The sequence below is a fragment of the Bos grunniens genome, chromosome X (assembly GCF_055505025.1).
Source record: "Bos grunniens cultivar Pamir isolate PY7600 chromosome X, Bosgru_T2T1.0, whole genome shotgun sequence".
NCBI classification, from domain to species: domain Eukaryota; kingdom Metazoa; phylum Chordata; class Mammalia; order Artiodactyla; family Bovidae; genus Bos; species Bos grunniens.
This window is the reverse complement of record NC_141194.1, coordinates 35,218,813-35,240,938: the sequence shown is the minus strand read 5'-3', so window position 1 is coordinate 35,240,938 and position 22,126 is coordinate 35,218,813. Positions and strand designations below refer to the sequence as shown.

Below are 22,126 nucleotides of genomic sequence, written 5' to 3'. Positions count from 1 at the left end.
ATACTGGAAGAAAAATCTGACATTTCAAAATTACGTACTGTGCAGTTCAAATGTTTGATCATCAACTTGGGTAAGGTGGCTCAGAAGGCATGAGGTTTCCAGTAACTCTAAAGTTTTAGTGCCAGTTTCACTATTTGTTGCAGAAATTCCTTCACATGTAGGGTAAGTATGTGAAAGGGTTTGGGAATTTATGGCTTAAAGAAACTAGAAATAACCTATAAAAGATAATACAAGATGGAAGAATAATAAAAGGAATTTTCAGTTACAGAGATGACTACTACGCTGACACAAGGGGAAAAAAAAGTGAAAGTAAAATCTGGATATTTAGTAAGAAAAAATAAGCAACAACAAACAAACCTGTCCTATATTAGGGAAGAATGAAAGGTGATTTAAACATCAGAAATTACTGACATGATGAATGTGACATTTCCTTTTCCAAAATGTTTCCAAAAGGGCCTAGTAGAACCATCTCTTAATGGTTTGAGATGATTTATTAACTGAAAACAAGAGGAAAAATTGGTGATCTTCATAAATCCCCTCGAATCCCTTGATTCTCATTTTCTGTGAAGAATAAACCATGATGGGATATGTTCATGACATGTATATAACTTCACAAAGTAGGACTGTTTTACATCTGGAAGATTTAGTTTTCTCGGGAAGGAACCACAGATGTCCTGCATACTTTGCAGAAACAGTGCCCAGTACTTTTTCATCTGAGATTATACAACACTGAACATTTCCTTAGGATTTCTACAGCATATTATTGCAAAATCAGTCTAGCAAACAAAGGTCACTAGGAATTTTCAACTAACATACAGCAAACAATATTTTGCACTATATTTTTCAAATGATTTTTTTTCCTGACAGAAAGCTATAAATAGTTGTATGTCTGATATAAGATGTGACACAACCAAAGTAATTATTTGTAAATGTACTTTTCTAGTTGGCTGAGTAATTATAACCTAAATGTACTTCTCAATTTCTATCTGCCACTCACAGCTTTTAACAAAAACAAAGGGTCTCATTTTTGTAGCCAAAATTCATTTTTTCTACAAACTAGAAACAACAATTCTAACTTTAATCTGAAAAACACAATTTATTAGCTTATAGTGAAACAGTCAGTTGGCAATGGGTATATAGACTGTGTCCTCTAAACATCCCATCCTTATCAGAGAAGGGATAGAAATTTCCTTGAGAGAGTTTAACATCTTATCATGAAAGATTACACTCACAAGAGGAAAACAACTAATTAAAAATTTCCTAACTAGAAGTTAATGAACAGAACCTAAGCATTATATTGTTACATCCAATTCCACCAACTACAATTGAGCACCACAGGATTCGTGATGACCATCCCCCTTTGCTTATTTCTAACTTCTTTTTTCAACAGTGAAAAACCCATCTCTCACTATTTAAAAGAAATTCCCTTATTTGTTCAGCCACAGTAAACATAAAAAACTACTTTCAGAATTGCAAATCTGTCCCCTGTAAGAAACCACAGGTACATGCATAGGTATAGGTCTACTGGTCTTTTAGTTCTACACTATGCAATCATGGTATGGTAAGTCAGCTCCTTTCTCCTCCATTACATTCAGTGAGGCTGCCAAACATCTGTAAGGCAGTTAGATTCATTTCTCACAGTCTGCATTCCATCCTGAATTACTAATTTATCTGTTCATTGATTAAAAAAAATATATATATATATGTATACACACACACACACATTCACTCTTTGTGGATTTTGACAGAGTCTTAGGATTTTGAAAGATACATTATCATGTACTCAACACCACATTTCCATACAGAAAAGTTTTATTACTCCCAGAATTCATATGGGCATTTTAGAGCCAACTTATCGATAATCTACCAAAAAAAAAAGTGTGGCAGGATTTTCACTGGGGTTACATTGAATCTATAGATCATTTTGACCTCTCAACAATATGATATTCACTAATTATAAGATCAGTTGCATATAATAATTATCAGACCAGCCACTTGAGGTTGAGATAATATATACAATACTTGGGAGAATCTCCATATAAGTGTATCATTAAACTAGAAAGAAAGTAAAGGCTCTTTACTATGGAGAAGATTGATTAAAAATAAAAGAAGGCCTAAGAAAACAATATCAACTGTAAGAAAAAGTAATTATAGCAGTTACATACAAGGGAAAAGACACAAATAATAATATTATGTTAATATATTTAAAAATTTTAGATGATATTAATTGAATTAAATGAGTTATAAAATCTCAATGGAAGATAGAAAATAATAATCTTATTACAATTAAAGAACTGATTAAGTTCTTTAATCATTTCTTTTATAATTAATAGGCCTAGATGGTTTTACCAGTAAATTCTGCAAAATTTAGGAACTAAGCAATTTCACCAATATAGAAACTTTTAAATAAGTGGGACTTCTTAAGTAATCACTGAGGTTTGCATAAAATTTTAACAAAAAAAATCCTAAAATGTACAGAAAATATTTATAAATTATCACTCATGTAAACTGAAGCAAAAATTAAAATATTAGTAAGCTAATTCTAGAACGGTATTAAAAAAGTTTAGCTATCATGGCAAAATTTAATTTGTGCCAGGACTGCAAGTGTAGTTTACAGTTAACAATCAATTTAACATCATATTAAAATACACAAATATATATCTATCTACATATCTAAATAGTTCTGTAGTATTCATCATAAAAATTCTATAAACCTAAGGAGAGAATGTAAATTCCAGAACACAATGAACATAATCTGAAAAATAATCCTACAGTAAATATCACAGTTAATGAAGAAATGTGGAATATACTATAAGATTAAATATGAAAAAGATCAGGTATAATGTAATATTATCTATACTCAATAGAAGGCTAGAAAAAGTCACTTCATGTCTCAGTTTCAACCAATATCTTACACTTCAAAAGAAGTACAAAAAATACAAAATATGCCAAATTTACTAAGGAAATGTTGTAGAACAGGTTTCACACTCTTGAATATCTCACTCACTTTAAGAATATTAAAAAAAAAAAAATTAAAGCCAAAGAAAGCAATTCACTTATAGGGGAGGAGTTGCAAGCTGATCTTAATTTTTCCAAAGCTATTTTGCTGGCATAACACAATGGAGTTAGAGTTCAGAGAAACACAGTGATTCCCAAGTTTGATTCTCAGTCAAGATGCAATCCATACGTAAAGAAAATGAAAATGTTTACAAAAAGAACTCAGAGATCAGAGTCCCTGAAATGATAATTAGAAAAAACACAATAATTATGAAATCCAACCATCTAACAGCTGAGTCAAAAATAATTAATAATGGAGAACCCAGTTTAAAATGACACACAGTCTAACACTGACAGAATGGATATGAGTGTTACAAGCACTAACTATGTAGGCGTAAGTCTAACAAAATGGTGATACTAAGGCAGGAAGGTGAGAGGAAACAAGAGTAATAATTACCTCTCTTGTCAGAGCAATGACTATTAATGTTATGTAAAATCAAAACAGGTAGCAACCAAACAAAACCGAGACACCTCAGAACTTATTCATAAATTTCTTCTTTTAAAGTGAAGATATATATTGGGAAATATTATTTCTTGTGGTGGACAAGTATTTTATATGGTACTTCTGTATTATTTAATCTTATTTCCTGTTTCTGTATTTGTACACATGAGAGTTTTTAACCTTCACTGTGCAATAGAACCACTTTGAGAGTTTTGCAAAGCTACATATGTGCAGGCAACAATCCAAAAATTCCATGTCAACTGGCCAGAGGTGGGGACATCAGGTTTTTTTAAAGTTTATTTTATTTTCAGTTCCCTAGGTGATTCCAATGGGTATCCAGATTTGAAAATCCACTACTGTGGATGAAAAAGAGAACAAGATATCTCTCTGAATAGCTGAAAAGAATTAGCAAGAACTACATAGATCTAAGTTACTGAAGAATTAATATTTTGAAGAAACAGCACTACCCAATGCTACTTAATTTGAGCCTTGGAGTCAAACCACTTAGATTCAAATCCCAACCACAACTTCTTCTAGGAAAACATGCTAATCTCTCTGCTTTGTTTTTTAATAATGGTAATAAGAGTGACCTGATCAAGGTGTTTGCTTTGAAGTTTAAATGAACAAATAAATGTAGGCCTTTAATTGGCATACCACAAATGTTGGCTATTATTATTAATCATGGTTTTGTCAAATATCCAATTAGAACTGTGGCTCACTACATTGAAGAGAAGATGATAGCTGAATTTTTCATTTTGTCCTATTTTAAACATGTTTTCCTTCCACAAGGCTGAAAATCCCGTACTAGCTATTTTATAGTCTTGAGTCCCCCTTCCTTCAAAGAGATGAATAATAATTGTGAAACTTTTTAGAGCATTTTGAAAAAAGCTAAACATTAGAAGAATTTATATCAGATACCTAATGTCTGGGACTGTCTGAAGTCCCCTATAATGTTACAGCCAAAATTATGAAATACACAAAAAAGATGAAGAACTTCCCCTAAATGAATTATCTATATGATAACTCTGAGCATTACAGAAAAGGATGGATTGCTGTCTGCCTCATTCCTTAACTTCCTGTTACAGTGATATCACAAGCATTGATTCTTCTTGGACCATCAGATATGGTAACTGACAGTTTGTCCTGATCATGGGGCTAGGAACAGAAGATGACTGAATGGGAAATCACAGAAGTAGAATTACTGGTAAAAAATGGTAAATTGATGTATATCTATTTACAAATTTGTTCTGCATTTTAAAAATGCTAAATTATATGTGTATATATTATATACGTATATACACACAAATATATATATAAATAAATCTATATATATATACTGCTTACAATTCTATTTCTTAAACTATTTTTTTAGTTCAGTGAGCAACCAAGAGCTCCAACCACAAAGACAATAGGGTTTTAATTAATCAACTTGTGAAGAAATTGGGAATGACAAAAAATTCTCACCTGCCACCTAAGAGACTAGATTTATTTTCAAGGCCCAGGCAGTTGACTTTTTTTACTAGAATATAACTTACATGTTAGAAGGGATTTGGGCTTTTTTGTTCTCTGTTGCATCTTTAATCCTCATAACAGTCCTGGGCATATCAACTTATGCTTATTAAATATGTGCTGAACAAATAATATATTTAGATGCTTCCATTCTTGTTACAGGTTTTAAAAATGATTATACCAAACTTGGATAAACTTCTTTCAAGTTATTTTATAATCTTTAATTTTATACTTAATACTTTTTAATACATTTGGAATTCATTTATGTTATATAGCATATAGTACAAAGTTAACTTTACCTTAATTACAAAACATCAGCCAACTGATCCAGCACTACTTACCAAATGAATTAATATATTTATTACAGATTTTGGAATGTCACATCTATATTAAATTCTATTATATACTCTGATTGTTCTGAGTCCCCTATTATGTTATACAATTATGAATATTCCTGATTCTTTAAAAATATTTTAATATTAATATTAATCCCTGAATATTTATTTTTGTCACGTTTTGTCAAATGTTTTCCTTAATTTTTTCCCCTGTATTATTCTTTCCAAATTTTATTATTACAATACCAATACTGGAAAGCTGGCAAGCAAATAAACACTCTAATTTTAGTAGAACATAGTTGTGGGGCTAGGGGTAAGAGGATCATATCACATATTTCAGTAAAATAAAAAGTTACAGAAAAAAGATTACAAATTGAAAATACTGACTTCACAACACCATTAATCACTAAGAAATGCAATTCACACCCCAAATAAAATACTACATCACACACACCTAATGACTCTAGTCCAAAAGACAGTTACAAGTGTTGGTGAGGATGTGTACTAATTAGAGCCTTCACATACTGATAGTGGGAAAGTAAAATGGTACCAGCACTTTCGAAATTTCTCAAATGGCAAACTTTCAGTTATCATATCATCCAGAGATTCCACTCCTGTCATGAGTGAGTGAAGTTGCTCAGTCGTGTCTGACTCTTTGAGACCCCGTGGACTGTAGCCCACCAGGCTCCTCCATCCATGGCATTCTCCAGGCAAGAGTACTGGAGTGGGGTGCCATTTCCTTCTCCAGGGGATCTTCCTGACTCAGGGATTGAACCCAGGTCTTCCACATTGCAGGCAGACGCTTTAACCTCTGAGCCACCAGGGAAGCCCAATGCCATACTCAAGTAAAATAAAAATGTATGTCCATAAAAATCTTTCCATGAATGTTCATGGCAGCATTATTAATAACAGCCCCCAAAATGGAAATAATCAAACTAGTCATCAAATGAAAACTGGATAAAGAAAATGTGGTATAGGCATGCAATGGAATATTATCTGTAAATGTCTAAACCAGGAATAAGTAAAAAAAAAGAAAAATCAGCTTCAAAGATATTTGTCATATGATTCCATTTACAGGGAATATCCAGAATAGGTAAATCCATAGAGATAAGAGGTAGCCTGGTAGTTTCCTGGTGCTGGGGGAGTGAGAAGTGACTGCTAATAGGAACATTCCATATGCACTGGGGGATGATGAAGATATTCTATAATTAGATTGTGACAACAATTGTACATATCTATCAACATACTGAAAACTATTGAATCATACACTGTAAATGGATAAATTTTATGGTATTAGAATTATATCTCAATAAATTATTAAAAATACACTTAACATATGATTCAGAAACTCCAATTCTGATATTTACTTCAGAGAAATGGAAACATATGTCTATAAAATACTAGTATATGAATGTCCATAGAGGCTTTATTCATAATAGCCAAAAATGGAAATAATTCATATGTCTGTCATTCAGCTAAGGAATAAAGAAGTTATTATACATATATATATATTAGAGAACACTCACTGAAGTCAACAAATTCAAGACTAACAACTCTCCTCTCTCCAAAAAGAAAAAAAGTTCTATCTCTATGTTGTCATTTATCAATCCTTTTACATATTTAAGGGACTTGACACTAATTTCATGGTTCTTGACATTTAAGACCTTAGTCAATACTATACTGACTCAATACTGAGTCAAGTCAGTAGTCAGTTACAGGATTACAGTTTCTACTGCCACAATGAAGAGTTAAGCTGTAAATTATTAGCAGATACATTTTAATATTGATTATTTAAACTAAGTAAATGTTAGGGAGGGCTTCCCTGGTGGCTCAGATGGTAAAGAATCTGCCTGCAATGCAGGAGACCCAGGTTTAATCCCTGGGTCAGGAAGATCCCCTGGAGAAGGGAATGGTTACCCACTCCAATATTCTTGGGGCTTCCCTGGTGGATGCTTGTTAAGTACTGCTCTTAAAAATATATGCTGTTGCTATTTACAACTGTAAAATGGTTCTGAGATCAATTCCAATATGAATGTGTATGTATGTTGGGGAGGAGGGTTCCCACACCACCAAGCAATGCTCAGGAGTCCAGCTGGGTGTTCTATAATTCAACTCAATTCCTTCACTATCTACTCAGAGACAGATAAAACGCTCAGACTCGCAGGGCTGCCCTTCACTTTAGATGCCAGTCACATGTCCAGGTTGCTACCTGTACTTCTATTCAACTAGCTAAAAATCAGAGGTTCCCATGACCCTTTCCCCCTTCGGATTCAATTTATTAGCTAGAGTAATCACAGATATCAGGGAAACATTTACTCATGTTTATCAGTTTATTACAAAAGGATATGATAAGGAATATGTATGAACATCCAGATGGAAGAGATGCACAGGGCAAGGTATGTGGGAAGAGGGGTAGAGTTTCCATGCCCTCTCCAAGTGGACCAGTTTCTCCATATCTCAGTGTATGTATTCATCAACCCAGAAACTCTCTGATCCCTGTCCTTTTGAATTTTATGGTGGCTTCATTACACAGGCATGCTTAATTAAATCCTGAGCCTCTGATGATCAATTCAATCTCCAGGTCCTCTCCCCTCCCAGAAGACAGGGGGTGGGACTGAAGGTTCCAGCCCTCCAATCACAAGGTTGATTCCCCAAGCAACCAGCACCACCCTTAGGAGATCTAGCAGGCATTCCAGAAGTTACTTCACTAACATAACAAAAGATACCCTTCTGTGTCCCTCCACTTAGGAAATTCTAAGCATTTTAGAAGCTCTGTGCTAGAAACCAGAAGGAAGACCAAACATAATTCTTACTATAATTCACAATATCACAAAATATTAGTAGCAGTTTTTGCTATAATTTATAATTTCTTACAACTCCTAATGCTTCATTTCAAATGAAGTCATGTTTCAAGCATAATTCTTAATCTATTTCATTTGGTGATTTTGATGAAAAACAGCCCCTGAAATGTAAGACCTTGGCCAGTATCAGCTGGGCTTTGACACTGGTAGGAGTAGAGCTGACACTCACAGCTGGGTCACGTTATCCTCTTATTGGACACAAACAATCTAACAGAACACCACCGACATACAAGGTCACTCTGCTTCTGTGATGAAGGGAGACAAAACAAGAGCATTTCATAATCCTGCCTAAGCCCAGAACAAAAACAAGCTCATGGTGTAAACCATGAAACATCAATATCCCCCTCTCCTGGTTAATGTGAGCGAACACTGCTTCTTTACCAATTAAAGAATTACCCTCACTATAGTTTTCTTCCATTGGATGAGATTTACTATAACTCATTTACAAGATTTTCACTGTCCCTGAAAACATACAGTCAAAACAAATTCTTGTTTCCTTTGTTGGGGAGGTAGAAATTTCTGTCTATTCTTATAGATTATTCTGGCTCAGTTAAGAATTAATTTGACATGATAGATTAAGAGCAGAAAATCAAACAAAAGTTAAATTACATATATACATGGGAAAGACCCCCCCAAAAACTCACCAAAATGGCTGAAGCCCTCATCTTAAATAGCATCCTCAGCTAAAGACAAAAGAGGATGGCGAGAGAGTCAGTTATGGGAGGTGACATGGAAAACCACAGTAAACAAGGGTAAGGTTTTAACGCAGAGCTATGGTTTTCCAAGTAGTCATGAATGGATATGAGAGTTGGACCATAAAGAAGGCTGAGCACCAAAGAATTGATGCTTTTGAACTGTGGTGTTGGAGAAGACTCTTGAGACTCCCTTGGACTGCAAGGAGATCCAACCAGTCCATCCTAAAGGAAATCAATCCTGAATATTCATTGGAAGGACTGATGCTGAAGCTGAAGCTCTAATACTTTGACCACCTGATGTGAAGAGCTGACTCACTGGAAAAGATTCTGATGCTGGGAAAAACTGAAGGCAGGAAGACAAGGGGGCGAGAGAGGATGAGATGGTTGGATGGCATCATCAATTCCATGGAGGTGAGGTTGAGCAAATTCAGGGAAACAGTGAAGGACGGGGAAACCTGGCATGCTGCAGTCCATGGGGCTGCAAAGAGTCGGACACGACTAAGTGACTGAACAACAAGTCTTTTCCACAATAAGTTTCCAGAGATTTGGTCACCTTCCTCCTCCTGGTACAGAAATGGAGACAATCTTACAAATGCAGAGTTCCCTTACAAAGGTAAATGTTTCTCACAAATGGATAACTCTTTTAAAATAATATTCCAAAGAGACACATTTTGGCTTTCCAGGTGGTGCAGTAATAAAGAATATACCTGCAAATGCAGGAGATACAGGCCATGCAGGTTCAATCCCTGGGTCAGGAAGATCCCCTTAGGAACAAAATGGCAACCCACTCCAGTATTCTTGCCTGGAAAATTCCATGGACAGAGGAGCATGACGGCCAACAGTCCATGGAGTAGCAGAGGCAGACACGACTGAGCAACTGAGCACATATGCATCCCTTGAACCTTTCCCAGTTTACCTAGCTAATGCACAAATCCTGCAATGTCTTTCATAATATCCTTTACTGTGAGACAGCTCGTGATTCTCCATAATGTGTGATCTCCCTGCTTGCAATGAGCATTAACAGGAATTTGTTCAACTAGTGGTCTCTGACTGAAAGGCAACCACCCTGAGTAGGTATGAATATGAAAAAGAGAGGAAGAATGGGGTCTAGGTATTGGGCAATTTTTATAACCTCCATTTCCCTAGACACATGGTTATTGTCTTAGTTTGTACTGATTTATTGAATCACACTGTTAATCCATTGGAAATGGTTTAACTATTTGTTCTCACATTTGTTTAACTGCTTGACATTTCTCTGAATTTAGTGCTGAGCTTTACACTAAAATCATGACTTATATATACTGACTGTCACATTCCCAAAATAAAACATTCAAGATAAAACATTAAAATGTCATACGATACCATTTCTAATGTCTGTGTGCATTTTAGCAACATTGATGAAAAATCAGTTAGTTCAGTCACTCAATCATGTCTGACTCTGTGACCCCATGAACTGCAGCATACCAGGCCTCCCTGTCCATCACCAACTCCCAAAGTCCACCCAAACCCATGTCCATGGAGTCGGTGATGTCATCTAACCATCTCATTCTCTGTCGTCCCCTTCTCCTCCTGCCCTTAATCTTTCCCAGCATCAGCGTCTTTTCAAATGAGTCAGTTCTTTGCATCAGGTGGCCAAAGTACTGGAGTTTCAGCTTCAATATCAGTCCTTCCAATGAACACCCAGGACTGATCTCCTTTAGGATGGATTGGTTGGATCTCCTTTGCAGTCCAAGGGACTCTCAAGAGTCTTCTTCAACACCACAGTTCAAAAGCATCAATTCTTTGGCGCTCAGATTTCCTCACAGTCCAACTCTCACATCCATACATGACCACTGGAAAAACCATAGCCTTGACTAGACGGACCTTTGTTGGCAAAGTAATGTCTCTGCTTTTGAATATGCTATCTAGGTTGGTCATAACTTCCCTTCCAAGCAGTAAGCGTCTTTTAATTTCATGGCTGCAATCACCATCTGCAGTGATTTTGGAGCCCAGAAAAATAAAGTCAGCCACTGTTTCTACTGTTTCCCCATCTATTTGCCATAAAGTGATGGGACTGGATGGCATGATCTTCATTTTCTGAATGTTGAGCTTTAAGCCAACTTTCTCACTCTCCTCTTTCACTTTCATCAAGAGGCTCTTTAGTTCTTCTTCACTTTGTGCCATAAGGGTGGTGTCAGCTGCATATCTGAGGTTATTGATATTTCTCATGGCAATTTTGATTCCAGCACGTGCTTCCTCCAGCCCAGCGTTTCTCATGATGAACTCTGCATATAACTTAAATAAGCAGGGTGACAATATACAGCCTTGACGTACTCCTTTTCCTATTTGGAACCAGTCTGTTGCTTCATGTCCAGTTCTAACTGTTGCTTCCTGACCTGCATACAGGTTTCTCAAGAGGCAGGTCAGGTGCTCTGGTATTCCCATCTCTTTCAGAATTTTCCATAGTTTATTGTGATTCACACAGTCAAAGGCTTTGGCATAGTCAATAAACTAGAAATAGATGTATTTCTGGAAGTCTCTTGCTTTTTCAATGATTCAGCGGATGTTGGCAATTTGATCTCTGGTTCCTCTGCCTTTTCTAAAACCAGCTTGAACATCTGGAATTTCATGGTTCATGTATTGCTGAAGCCTGGATTGGAGAATTTTGAGCATTACTTTATTAGCATGTGAGATGAGTGCAATTGTGCAGTAGTTTGAGCATTCTTTGGCATTGCCTTTCTTTGGTATTGGAATGAAATCTGACCTTTTCCAGTCCTGTGGCCACTGCTTAATTTTCTAAATGGCTGACATATTGAGTACAGCAATTTCACAGCATCGTCTTCAGGATTTGAAATAGCTCAACTGGAATTCCATCACCTCCATTAGCTTTGTTCGTAGTGATGCTTTCTAAGACCCACTTGACTTCACATTCCAGGATGTCTGGCTCTAGGTGAGTGATCACACAATCGTGATGATAAATATTTAATGCTAAATATTAAAGGGCTAATTTGAAATGTCTGGGAAAAATGTAAACTTCTTCATAAAGAATAACTGTTTTCTGGTTTAATGAAGTTGAACATTCAGCACATTTGAAACAATCAATACGTACAAATTTAAGACCTCAAGACCACATTAGTTTTAAGAATAGGGAGCATTATGATAAGACCCATACAATCTCTCAAATATGTACTGAATATTGTTTACTTTGGGCTTCCCAGGTGGTGCTAGTGGTAAAGAACCCACCTGCCAATGCAGGAGACATAAGAGATGTGGGTTTAACCCCAGGTCGGGAAGATCTCCTGGAGTAGGAAATGGCAACTCACTCCAGTTTTCTTGTCTGGAAAATCCCATGGGCAGAGGAGCCTTGTGGGCTATAGTCCAAAGGGTCACACAGAGTTGGACACAACTGAAGCAACTTAGCATACACGCATGCATTGTTTACTTAAACTAGCACAAAATAAAGAAACTAGGGGCACCTTTAGATGGTACATAAAATACAATTATTGCCAAACATACTTATAACTCTGTTCCACTAAAGTAAATAGAATAAAAAATTGTATTTTTCATTCACAAGAACTACAATTGTTACTTCATCAAAAAATGTTGAAATAAGCATGGCTTAAGTAATAAGACATCATTCTGTAGGACAAAGCTCCTTTGAACAGACAATTCAAAATGCTCCAATTTGTGGATTTTGTTGAAAGTGTAGCAAAATGAAAGTACTTAGTCCTGTTAGAAATTACACTTTATGCTACAAAATGGTCCATTGCTGCTCTCAAAATCACCAGGTGATTACAGGATGATAAAATTCCCATTAGCAATCAAATGTAGCAGTTCAAGCAAAGGGTCCAAAGGGATGACATAGGGGATACTTGATCATAGGCCTGATCTACTGAAGAAGATACTATCATTAAGGTGTAAAATACGGTTCATCCGTGAAAGAACCTCAACTAAAGTGTTAATGATAAAAGGGCTTAAGTACATATAATACAAAGCATTACTGGGAACAGAAGGCAGAAGGATGAGTGTATAAAAGCAAATTCACTATCTCCTGGCAAGCACTAAAAAGGTCACTGATATACATGAGACAGGTGTCCACTTATCACTTGAAAAACGCTTTTTGACTTTTACAACACTTAGAACAAATCCTCATGTGTTAGGGATTTTCAAACACAGAATGGGCATGTCTTTTTTATTTCTTTTTTAAAATAGTGGCTCCCAGAAACCATCTATAATTAGAGAATGAACGTTTTGAAACTCCAACGGACTGCCTGGTAGCATGTGCTCTTGGACAAGTTAATAGCAAGTCCAGGGTTAAGATATCTCAGTGTGCTCTCAGTGCTGAATTCAGGTGCCCTGGCCAAAAGCATGTGGCTATGGTACACTTCAATCCATGGACTTGCTGCTGCCAGACCAGATGCCTATTTTATCATAGGAGTCACCAGCTCAGCCATCTTGCATGACTCTCCAAGACTAGAGGAATGAAATCCTAAAGCACTACTCTGATATTCATAGCTTATCAGGTGGCTGGGGTTCTAGGTCATCTGATTCCAACTTTACTACTCACTACTCTCCAACATGCCTTCCTGTAGCAAGAGGAAGATTCCCTATTCATCTTATCCCTCTCCATTCCATCATAGCAAAGAAATTCTAATGAGAGAGTGCAGCAAAGGAAATCATCAACAAAATGAAAAGACTGAATGGGAGACCTACTGGATGGGAGAAAATAATTGCAAATCATATATCTGATAAGGGGCTTATATCAAAAATATATATATTAAAAAAAATCCATACAAATCTTTGGCAAAAAAACAAACAAACGAACAATTCCATTGAAAAATGGGCAGAAGACCTAAATAGATATTTTTCCAAAGAAGGCATACAGATGTCCAACAGGTACATGTGATCAACATCACTAAAGTGAAAGTGAAAGTGAAGTCGTTCAGTCATGTCCGACTCTGTGCGACCCCACAGACGGCAGCCCACCAGGCTCCTCCGTCCATGGGATTTTCCAGGCAAGAGTACTGGAGTGGGGTGCCATTGCCTTCTCCAGAACAGATATGCTAGACTATCTCATTCTCAATCCAGAGAAGCAAAACTAGATTCTTAGCTATTATTTATAAAAATTTCAAATTGCTTATAAGACCTAAGAACAAAATTTAAAAAAACAAATACAAGAAAACATGTCAGTAACTTTGAATTTCAGGAGAATTTCTAAAGAAAGGGAGAGGTCACCCATTAGTCATGAATGTATAGTAATATAAACATTTTGTAAGGCAGAATTTTCTGTGAATAGTGATAAAGCAAATAATACTGTGGGATGTATATATATATACGTATATATACACAAAATACATTTGTAGTTTAGTCTTCATTATAAAGAATGCTACAAGTTGATAAGAAAAATTCAAACAAAATAATAGAAAAATGGGCAAAGTACATGAATAAGTATATCACAGAAGAGGAAATCCAACTGGCTAACAAGCAAATGACAAGATGAAACTATTTTTTACCCTTCAAAGTAGAAAAACAAAGTAGTAAAACCATCATGAGAACACCCAGTCCTGGCAACATCACTAACCATCAGTGAAATGCAAATCAAAATTACAATGAGATATGGCCTCACACCTGTTAGAAGAGCTACTATCAAAAAGACAGGAAATAATAAGTGTTGGTGAGGATGTAGAGAAAAGGGAATCATGGTGCACTGTTAGTAGGAATGTACACTGATGCAACCACTATGTAAAACAATATACAGGGTCCTCAAAAAAGCTAAAAATAGAACCATCATACAGTCCAGCAAGTTCTCTTCTGGGTATTTATCTAAATAAATGAAAACACTCCTTTGAAAAGATATATGCACTCCGCTGTTCACTGCAGCATTATGTATCATATCTAAAACATGGAAAAACCTAGATGTCCATTAATGGATAAATGAATAAAGAAATTGTGGCATACACACACACACACATACACATAAAATGGAATGTTATTCAGCCATTAAAAAAAAAGAAAGCTTTCCATTTGTCACAACACAGATGGGCCTTGAGGATATTATGATAAATTAAATAAGTCAGACAGAGTAAGACAAATACCATATGATCTCCCTTATATGTAGAATCTAAAACAACAAAAACGATAACAAAAAACAAACTCATGGACACAGAAAACAGACATGATTACAAGAGAGGGATATGGAAGTAAAATAAATGGCTGGTTTTTGTTTTGTTTAAATAAACTGATTTTTTTTTTTTAAATACTAATGACAGAAATGTAGCAGACCTGTCCTGAGGTGAAGATACTGAAAGAAAGACCACAGCAGATATCTAATAAGCATACAACCTGTCATGTCAGTTCCAATGCTAAACTCTCAAGAGTTTCTGAGAAATCCATAATCAACTAAAATACTCTTTATTTGTTGTCTCATCAGGTTGACCAAGGACACACTGTCCTTAAGTTTGACTCTACAAGCTGCCAACTGATCAGTTTACCCAAAAAGTGTGTAAGCAAGGCCCACTATCTATTCTCTGCAAGGTTTCTCCTTTTCAGTTTAAATATTTCACTCCACATTCTTCCTGAATGCATGATTTCTGAGAAGCTGGATATAATTCTTATCTTTGTCTGTCTACAGGTTAGGTGTTTTTCCTTTGGCTTTTTTTCAAGATGTTTTCTTTAATTTTTCTACAATTTGAATATAATATGCCTAGGTATAAATGTTTTGGGACATTTACCCTGAGCTTCCCGGATCTGTGGTGTGATGTCTGACATTAATATGGGGAAGTTTTCAGTAATTATTTTGGGGCCTCTGTGGTGACTCAGAAAGTAAAGAATCTACCTATAATGCAGGAGACCTGGATTTGTTCCCTGGGTTGGAAAGATTCCCTGGAGAAGGGAATGGCAACCCACTCTAGTATTCTTGCCTGGAGAATTCCATGGACAGAGGATCCCTGCAAGCTACAGGCCACAGGGTCACAAAGAGTCAGAGATGGACATGACTGAGACACTTTCACTTTTTTTTCTTTCAGTCATTATTTCAGTTCAGTTCAGTCGCTCAGTCATGTCCGACTCTGCGACCCCACAGACTGCAGCACGCCAGGCTTCCCTGTCCATCACCAACTCCTGGAGCCTTCTCAAACTCATATCCAGCGCGTTGGTGATGCCATCCAATCATCTCATCCTCTGTAGTCCCCTTCCCCTCCTGCCTTCAATCTTTCCCAGCATCAGGGTCTTTTCCAATGAGTCATTATTTACTTCCAAGGAATTTTTGTTTATAGAAGGGATTTATTTTTCAAATATAATTGGTAAATAAATACCGTTCTATGAACAATTTAAAAGCACCGATTGCTTGTTGTGTTACTATGGCCTAACTGCTTCATCCCTTAGAGTGCATCAGAATCACACGGCAGGTTTTTTAAAATACAGATTGCTAGGCCCCACCCTCAGAGTTTCTTAATCATAAGGTGTGAGGTGCAGCCTTATCCATCTACCCTCCACAATACCACTGCACCAAGTTGCAACCATGGTCAGAATTTATCAATGGAGTGGGGATGAGTGGAGCATCAATGTTGAAAATTTTAAATCTGGGATACCGAGTATGACTCTTTTCTCAGTCCAAAGTAACCTAAGTGGAGTCCTTCACAGAGCTCCTTCTCATGGACCTCCACAGTTATTAACCAGGCCAAGCTGTACTCAGATGGCAACCCACTCCAGCCTTCTTGCCTCGAAAATCCCGTGGATGGAGGAGCCTAGTAGGCTACGGTTTACAGGGTCACAAAGAATCGGACATGACTGAGCGACTTCACTTCTTCACTTCACACAATTAACACAGAAAGTGTTCCCTTCTAACTCAACCATTCAATCTGATCTCCACATTGGTTCTAGAAGGTACACACTAGTAGCTTAATATATACTCAGTTGTCTGGAATAGGATAGAGAAATATATAAAACCTGAGTGTGTCCCTTTATGCTCTCATTCTTTCATTCATTTATTTAATTTCTCAAGGAGTATTTGATATCTTTTGTTTTCCATGCAATTTTCGGAGAAAGCAGCAGTGAACAACAAAACAGAAGAGGCTGTTTCTGTTAAGAGGCTAACATTCACCAGGAGGAGGCAGGGTATAAATATTACTGGGGATCAACACCATTGAGAAGAATGAAGCAAGAAAGAGAAGGACTGAAGGAGGTACTAATTTAGAGAGGGTACTGGGAAAGCTTCTCAGATAATATGATATTTGAGCAGGATCTTGAGTGAAGTGGGCAAAGGAATCGTGAAGATATGCAAGAAAATAAAGCTCCAAGCAGAGGGAACAGGAAGTACAAGGGCTTTGCAAAGGCATGAGACTCAGTGTTTTAAAAAGCAGAAACTAGGCCAGTGCCCATAATGCATTATTCTAAAAAATGCAGCAAACTCCTTGAAAACAACTTGTGTATACCATTCTGTTGGTAAAAATAGAACCATAATAATTTTATAACAAAAGAACATATTCATTTCTAATATATGTACATATTTTATAACACTATGGTTAAAGTGTTACTCCTCAGTATTCAAACTATTTACACCTTGTTTTTTTTTACATTTTTGAACAGGTCAAATACATGTTTATAAGATGTGAATCTTATTAAATTGCGGTTTCAAGGGAAATTGCTTGATATTATCAGCATGTCAATTGGAAGGTAATAAAATATTAATGTTTACTGTTCTCTAATACTAATGTATCAATATATCTTTTTCTATCTTGATGTCATTATGTTTACAAAGTAATGCCTTTAAGTTCGGAGCAACTGTAATTCAAAGTCTCATTTTAAATCACACTTTTAATCTTTTCTAGCTAAAGTTTAGATTAAACTCTGAGGATTCTGTATAAAAACATAAAACAAAACCCATTCTGAATATGAATGGTTTGTATGTACTTGGAAGAAGGGAGCTGAACGAAAGTCAAAGAAACAACCAAAGTGCACATGTCGTTTTCTCAAGACAAGCAATGTTTATGATGAAGAAAAGAATGCACAGCTATACTAGCCAATTGGAAATATTTCAAAGAATGTAAGGCTCTCAGGGTAGAAATGTATAAAGTCTTATTACTCAAGAGTAGAACCAGGGAGTGTCCACCTGAACACTGAAATAGGTCTATCTATGATCACGTACTTGCCTTGGTCTTGGTATATGGACCTAATATGACCTATGCTATGCTATGCTAAGTCACTTCAGTCGTGTCCAACTCTGTGTGACCCCATAGACGTCAGCCCACCAGGCCACCCTGTCCCTGGGATTCTTCAGGCAAGAACACTGGAGTGGGTTGCCACTTCCTTTTCCAATGCATGAAAGTGAAAAGTGAAAGTGAAGTCGCTCAGTCGTGTCTGACTCTTCGTGACCCCATGGACTGCAGCCTACCAGGCTCCTCTGTCCATGGGATTTTCCAGGCAAGAGTACTGGAGTGGGGTGCCATTGCCTTCTCCGTAATATGACCTACGTCCTCAAAATTCATACTTAGTGATTTCCAACATGACCATCACAATGAAATAGATGTAAGACACTGTCTAGTCAAGTTTCACTTGATCTCAACTAATAACATACAAAGTTTCAGTAGTGTCAACTAAATTTAATACTTTATAGAGTTGAAAATATCATCAGCGTTATTAAGGCAATCTTTCATTTCTAGAGCATTTCTACATAATTTTTATCATTTATTCTTCAAAATAAATTAAAGATGCATCTTTTATTATTTCCATTTTAAATGTGTTGGGCCCCAGGGCAGGCTGTTCAAAAATGTGCCTCGATGCATACTGATTATTCTGAATTCAAATTACTTAAGAAACAGCCAATGAAAGAGGGACACTTTGATCCCCCCACCGCTTGTCTCCCTGCAAGCAGAAGGTAAATCCTTCATGTGTAAGATGCTCTCCCTGCCTCTACCCACACTGTGTTCAGATTCCTCACTAATTAAGGACCCAAAGCCTAAGTTTCTTTGTCCTGTCAATTCCTCACAAATTTATTGCTTCTTTGTCTAAAAAGTATAAAAGGTTTGTGCTTTGACCACTTTTTAAGTCCCATTTCTATGAGACCTTCGCACATGATTAAATTTTGTTATTCTCCTGTTAAATCTGTCTTGTGTTAATTTTATTATTAGTCCAGCCACAGGAATTCAAGACAAGTAGAGAGGAACTTTCCCCTCCCTGACACATGTAAGGAAACTGGTCTTGAAAATGTTATAGGACATCCTACTTGTAGAACAGAATACATGCTGCACTTGGGCCTAGAATCCATGGATTCTGTGTTCGAAAGTTCTATGGCTCCTTCCATATTCTCAGACTACAATCTGTGATCATTAAAGCAAAAAAAAAAAAAAAAATCTCACCTTTTTGACAGTTTTTCCAAATAACATGTCGGGCATTCTCATAATTTGTGTTCATCCAGCTAAGCAGAATCCTTTCAGGATCAGAATATATGTTGCTGGATGCAAAATAAGCATTGACTTTTGGTGAATTTTGCATATATACAGGGGGCAGATTATTGATGCTATATGGTACAATTCGGGATAGTACCAGAACCTGAAATTTGGATAAAAGAGAGAGAGATAATTTTTACTACTGGAATGGCAAAATAAAAATTAGTATTTAGAGAGTAAATACTACCAAGCAGAGAGTAAACAGACACCACCAAGCAATTCTCTGCCATCAACTGGATGTCCTACAGTTCAACTCAAGTCTGACACCATCTATGCAAAGGGTACATCAGAGCCCACAGGTTAAGAGAGCTGTCTCATAAGACTGTCCTCCATTTCAGATGTCCATCACAAGCCCAGGTCACCTGTGCTTCTGACTAATGAGCTATCTGCTGGAGGTTCCAACAACCCCTTCTTTGGGTTCAATTAATTTGTGATTACAGCTCAAAGAACTCAGAACTAGTTTATTACAAAGGATATTAAGCGACAGGAATTAACAGTCAGATGAGGAGATACATAAATAAATCCTTGGAAACAAACTCTTAATGCCTAGTAATTTGTACCACATTAAAAACCATCTCAAATCCTATAGATATATGTACAGCATATCCAGGACATGGAACGCATAACTTGATGTGTCATTTGAGCCAGTCGTTTAAAATGGAAATGGATATACAGAAAAACATCAGTGCTATGAAAATATTATTGTTAATCTCACTCTTATTGGAATAATGCATGAGAGTGACCTTCCCTGCAAAACTAGTACATCTCAACATTGGAAAGAAGGCTGTTGAATTCACAGAGGTCACAATAAAAATACTTAATTCAGTAGTGCTATTTTGACAGTGTTCATAACTTTTTTTCTATTTCCTTTTACACTGTATTCATGACAGAGGCATATTTTTAATCCCACATTTCCCTATGAATAAGAGTTCATTTGCAACACTTTTTCTTCTTGTGACCAATGACTCATTCTCGAGGAATCTTACAAATTAATCTTTAAATAACAAAGGATCACTCTACATAAAGCATGGACTTTCTCTGGCAAAGAGAAGAAAATGTCATCATATACTTCTTGCACATACAGTCGACCCTCCATATCCACTGGTTCCCCATTGTGAGTTCCACATCCTTAAATTCAACCAACCACAGATAGAAAATATTCAAAATTATTAATACAAAAAGCAAAAAATTCAATTTGTCCCATGCTGACAACTATTTATATAACATTTAAACTGTATTCACAACAATTTACAGAGCATTTATATTGCATTAAGTATGATAAGTAATCTAGAAATAATTTTAAGTATATGGGAGATTTAAAGTATATAGGAGAATGTGCCTGGGTTTTATGCAAATACCATGCCACTGTATAAAAAAGACTTGAGCATGCTCACATTTTGTTTTGTGGGGGATCCTAAAATCAATCACCCTTCAATATCCAGGGGTGACTATATACTTATTACAGATGTGGAGAGTTATTCATATATTCCCTATACATGGCTATATCCAAATAAACTGCAATATCTGTTACCGCATGTGAGAATAATTGTGTTTCCACATTGCATTTCAGTGACATTATGGACCACTCCTGCAAATCTATTTAATAAAAGAATTTCACCAATTTTGCTTTCATGCCAGTAATATTTTATTGAAGCTCATTTAAAATACTCTTCAGCAATATGATCCCTTGTACCATTTTTGTTTGTTTTCTACAGAGGTATATAATTCTGAATAATGTTTCGGTATAATTGGTATCTTGCCTCCTTTACTAACAAATATTCCTATTTTATTATAGGGAGATTTTAAATTGGTTTGGGGAAAATGTGTTTAATTAACCAGAAAAATCATTGCTCTTAGTTTAAAAATATCAATATATTTGACATAACTGTGTACTATTAAAAAAAAAAAAAAAACCTTTCTGACAGATAATACACTGGGAACAAATGAATAAACAGTATGCTATGCTATGCTAAGTCACCTCAGTCGTGTCCGACTCTGTGCAACCCCATAGACTGCAGCCCACCAGGCTCCCCCATCCCTGGGATTCTCCAGGCAAGAACACTGGAGTGGGTTGCCATTTCCTTCTCCAGTGCATGAAAGTGAAAGTGAAGTCGCTCAGTCGTGTCCGACTCTTAGCGGCCCCATGGACTGCAGCCTACCAGGCTCCTCCATCCATGGGATTTTCCAGGCAAGAGTACTGGAGTGGGGTGCCATTGCCTTCTCCTGAATAAACAGTATAATTAAACTTATTATTCAGTTATTCATCTGATCACCTTTTTATTTTCCAGTTTCTTTTGTAGAAATATGACATTCAATTCTTATAGCACATACAGATTCATCCTTTATAGTACATAAAAGCCCTCTTAATGTAATATAGGTTTATATTTAGAAGAGCATTCTGAGTTTAAGTGTTTCTCTTATTGTTTTCACCTCTCGTATGCTTCAGTGACCCATTTTTTAGCTATCAACACATTTTTGTGAATTGGGAATATAATGCAAGGAAATAGCAACAACTAAACATGCAAATTTAACAAGCAAAAATAACCAAATGACATAAAATCAAATTGGTTAAGACAAGCTATATCCTGTTATCTAAACTATTAGCAAAGAAAAAATGACAAAGGCATTCTTGAAGTGCACGTATGACCTATAGGAAAGAGACAATTAAAAACTAAAGGGATTTGTGTGAAAACCACGGTCTTCTATTTCTAACTTGTGAAACATCTCAACAACACTGCTTGCTTTTTTTAAAGTGAAACTGTCAATCCACTACTGATTTAATAGAGTGCTGAGAGCTACATGC

The 22,126-nt window shown here is 36.2% G+C and overlaps 1 protein-coding gene across 2 annotated transcripts in view; it reads right to left on the bottom strand.

Annotated features, from left to right (window-relative positions):
* Positions 1-22,126, bottom strand: part of CFAP47 (cilia and flagella associated protein 47) — a 507,751-nt gene that overhangs the window by 282,768 nt on the left and 202,857 nt on the right. For both annotated transcript variants that reach the window (XM_086387631.1, XM_086387632.1), the window contains exon 33: positions 19,234-19,426. In XM_086387631.1, coding sequence (XP_086243757.1) covers positions 19,234-19,426 — 193 coding nt within the window. The remainder of the gene's footprint in view (positions 1-19,233; positions 19,427-22,126) is intronic.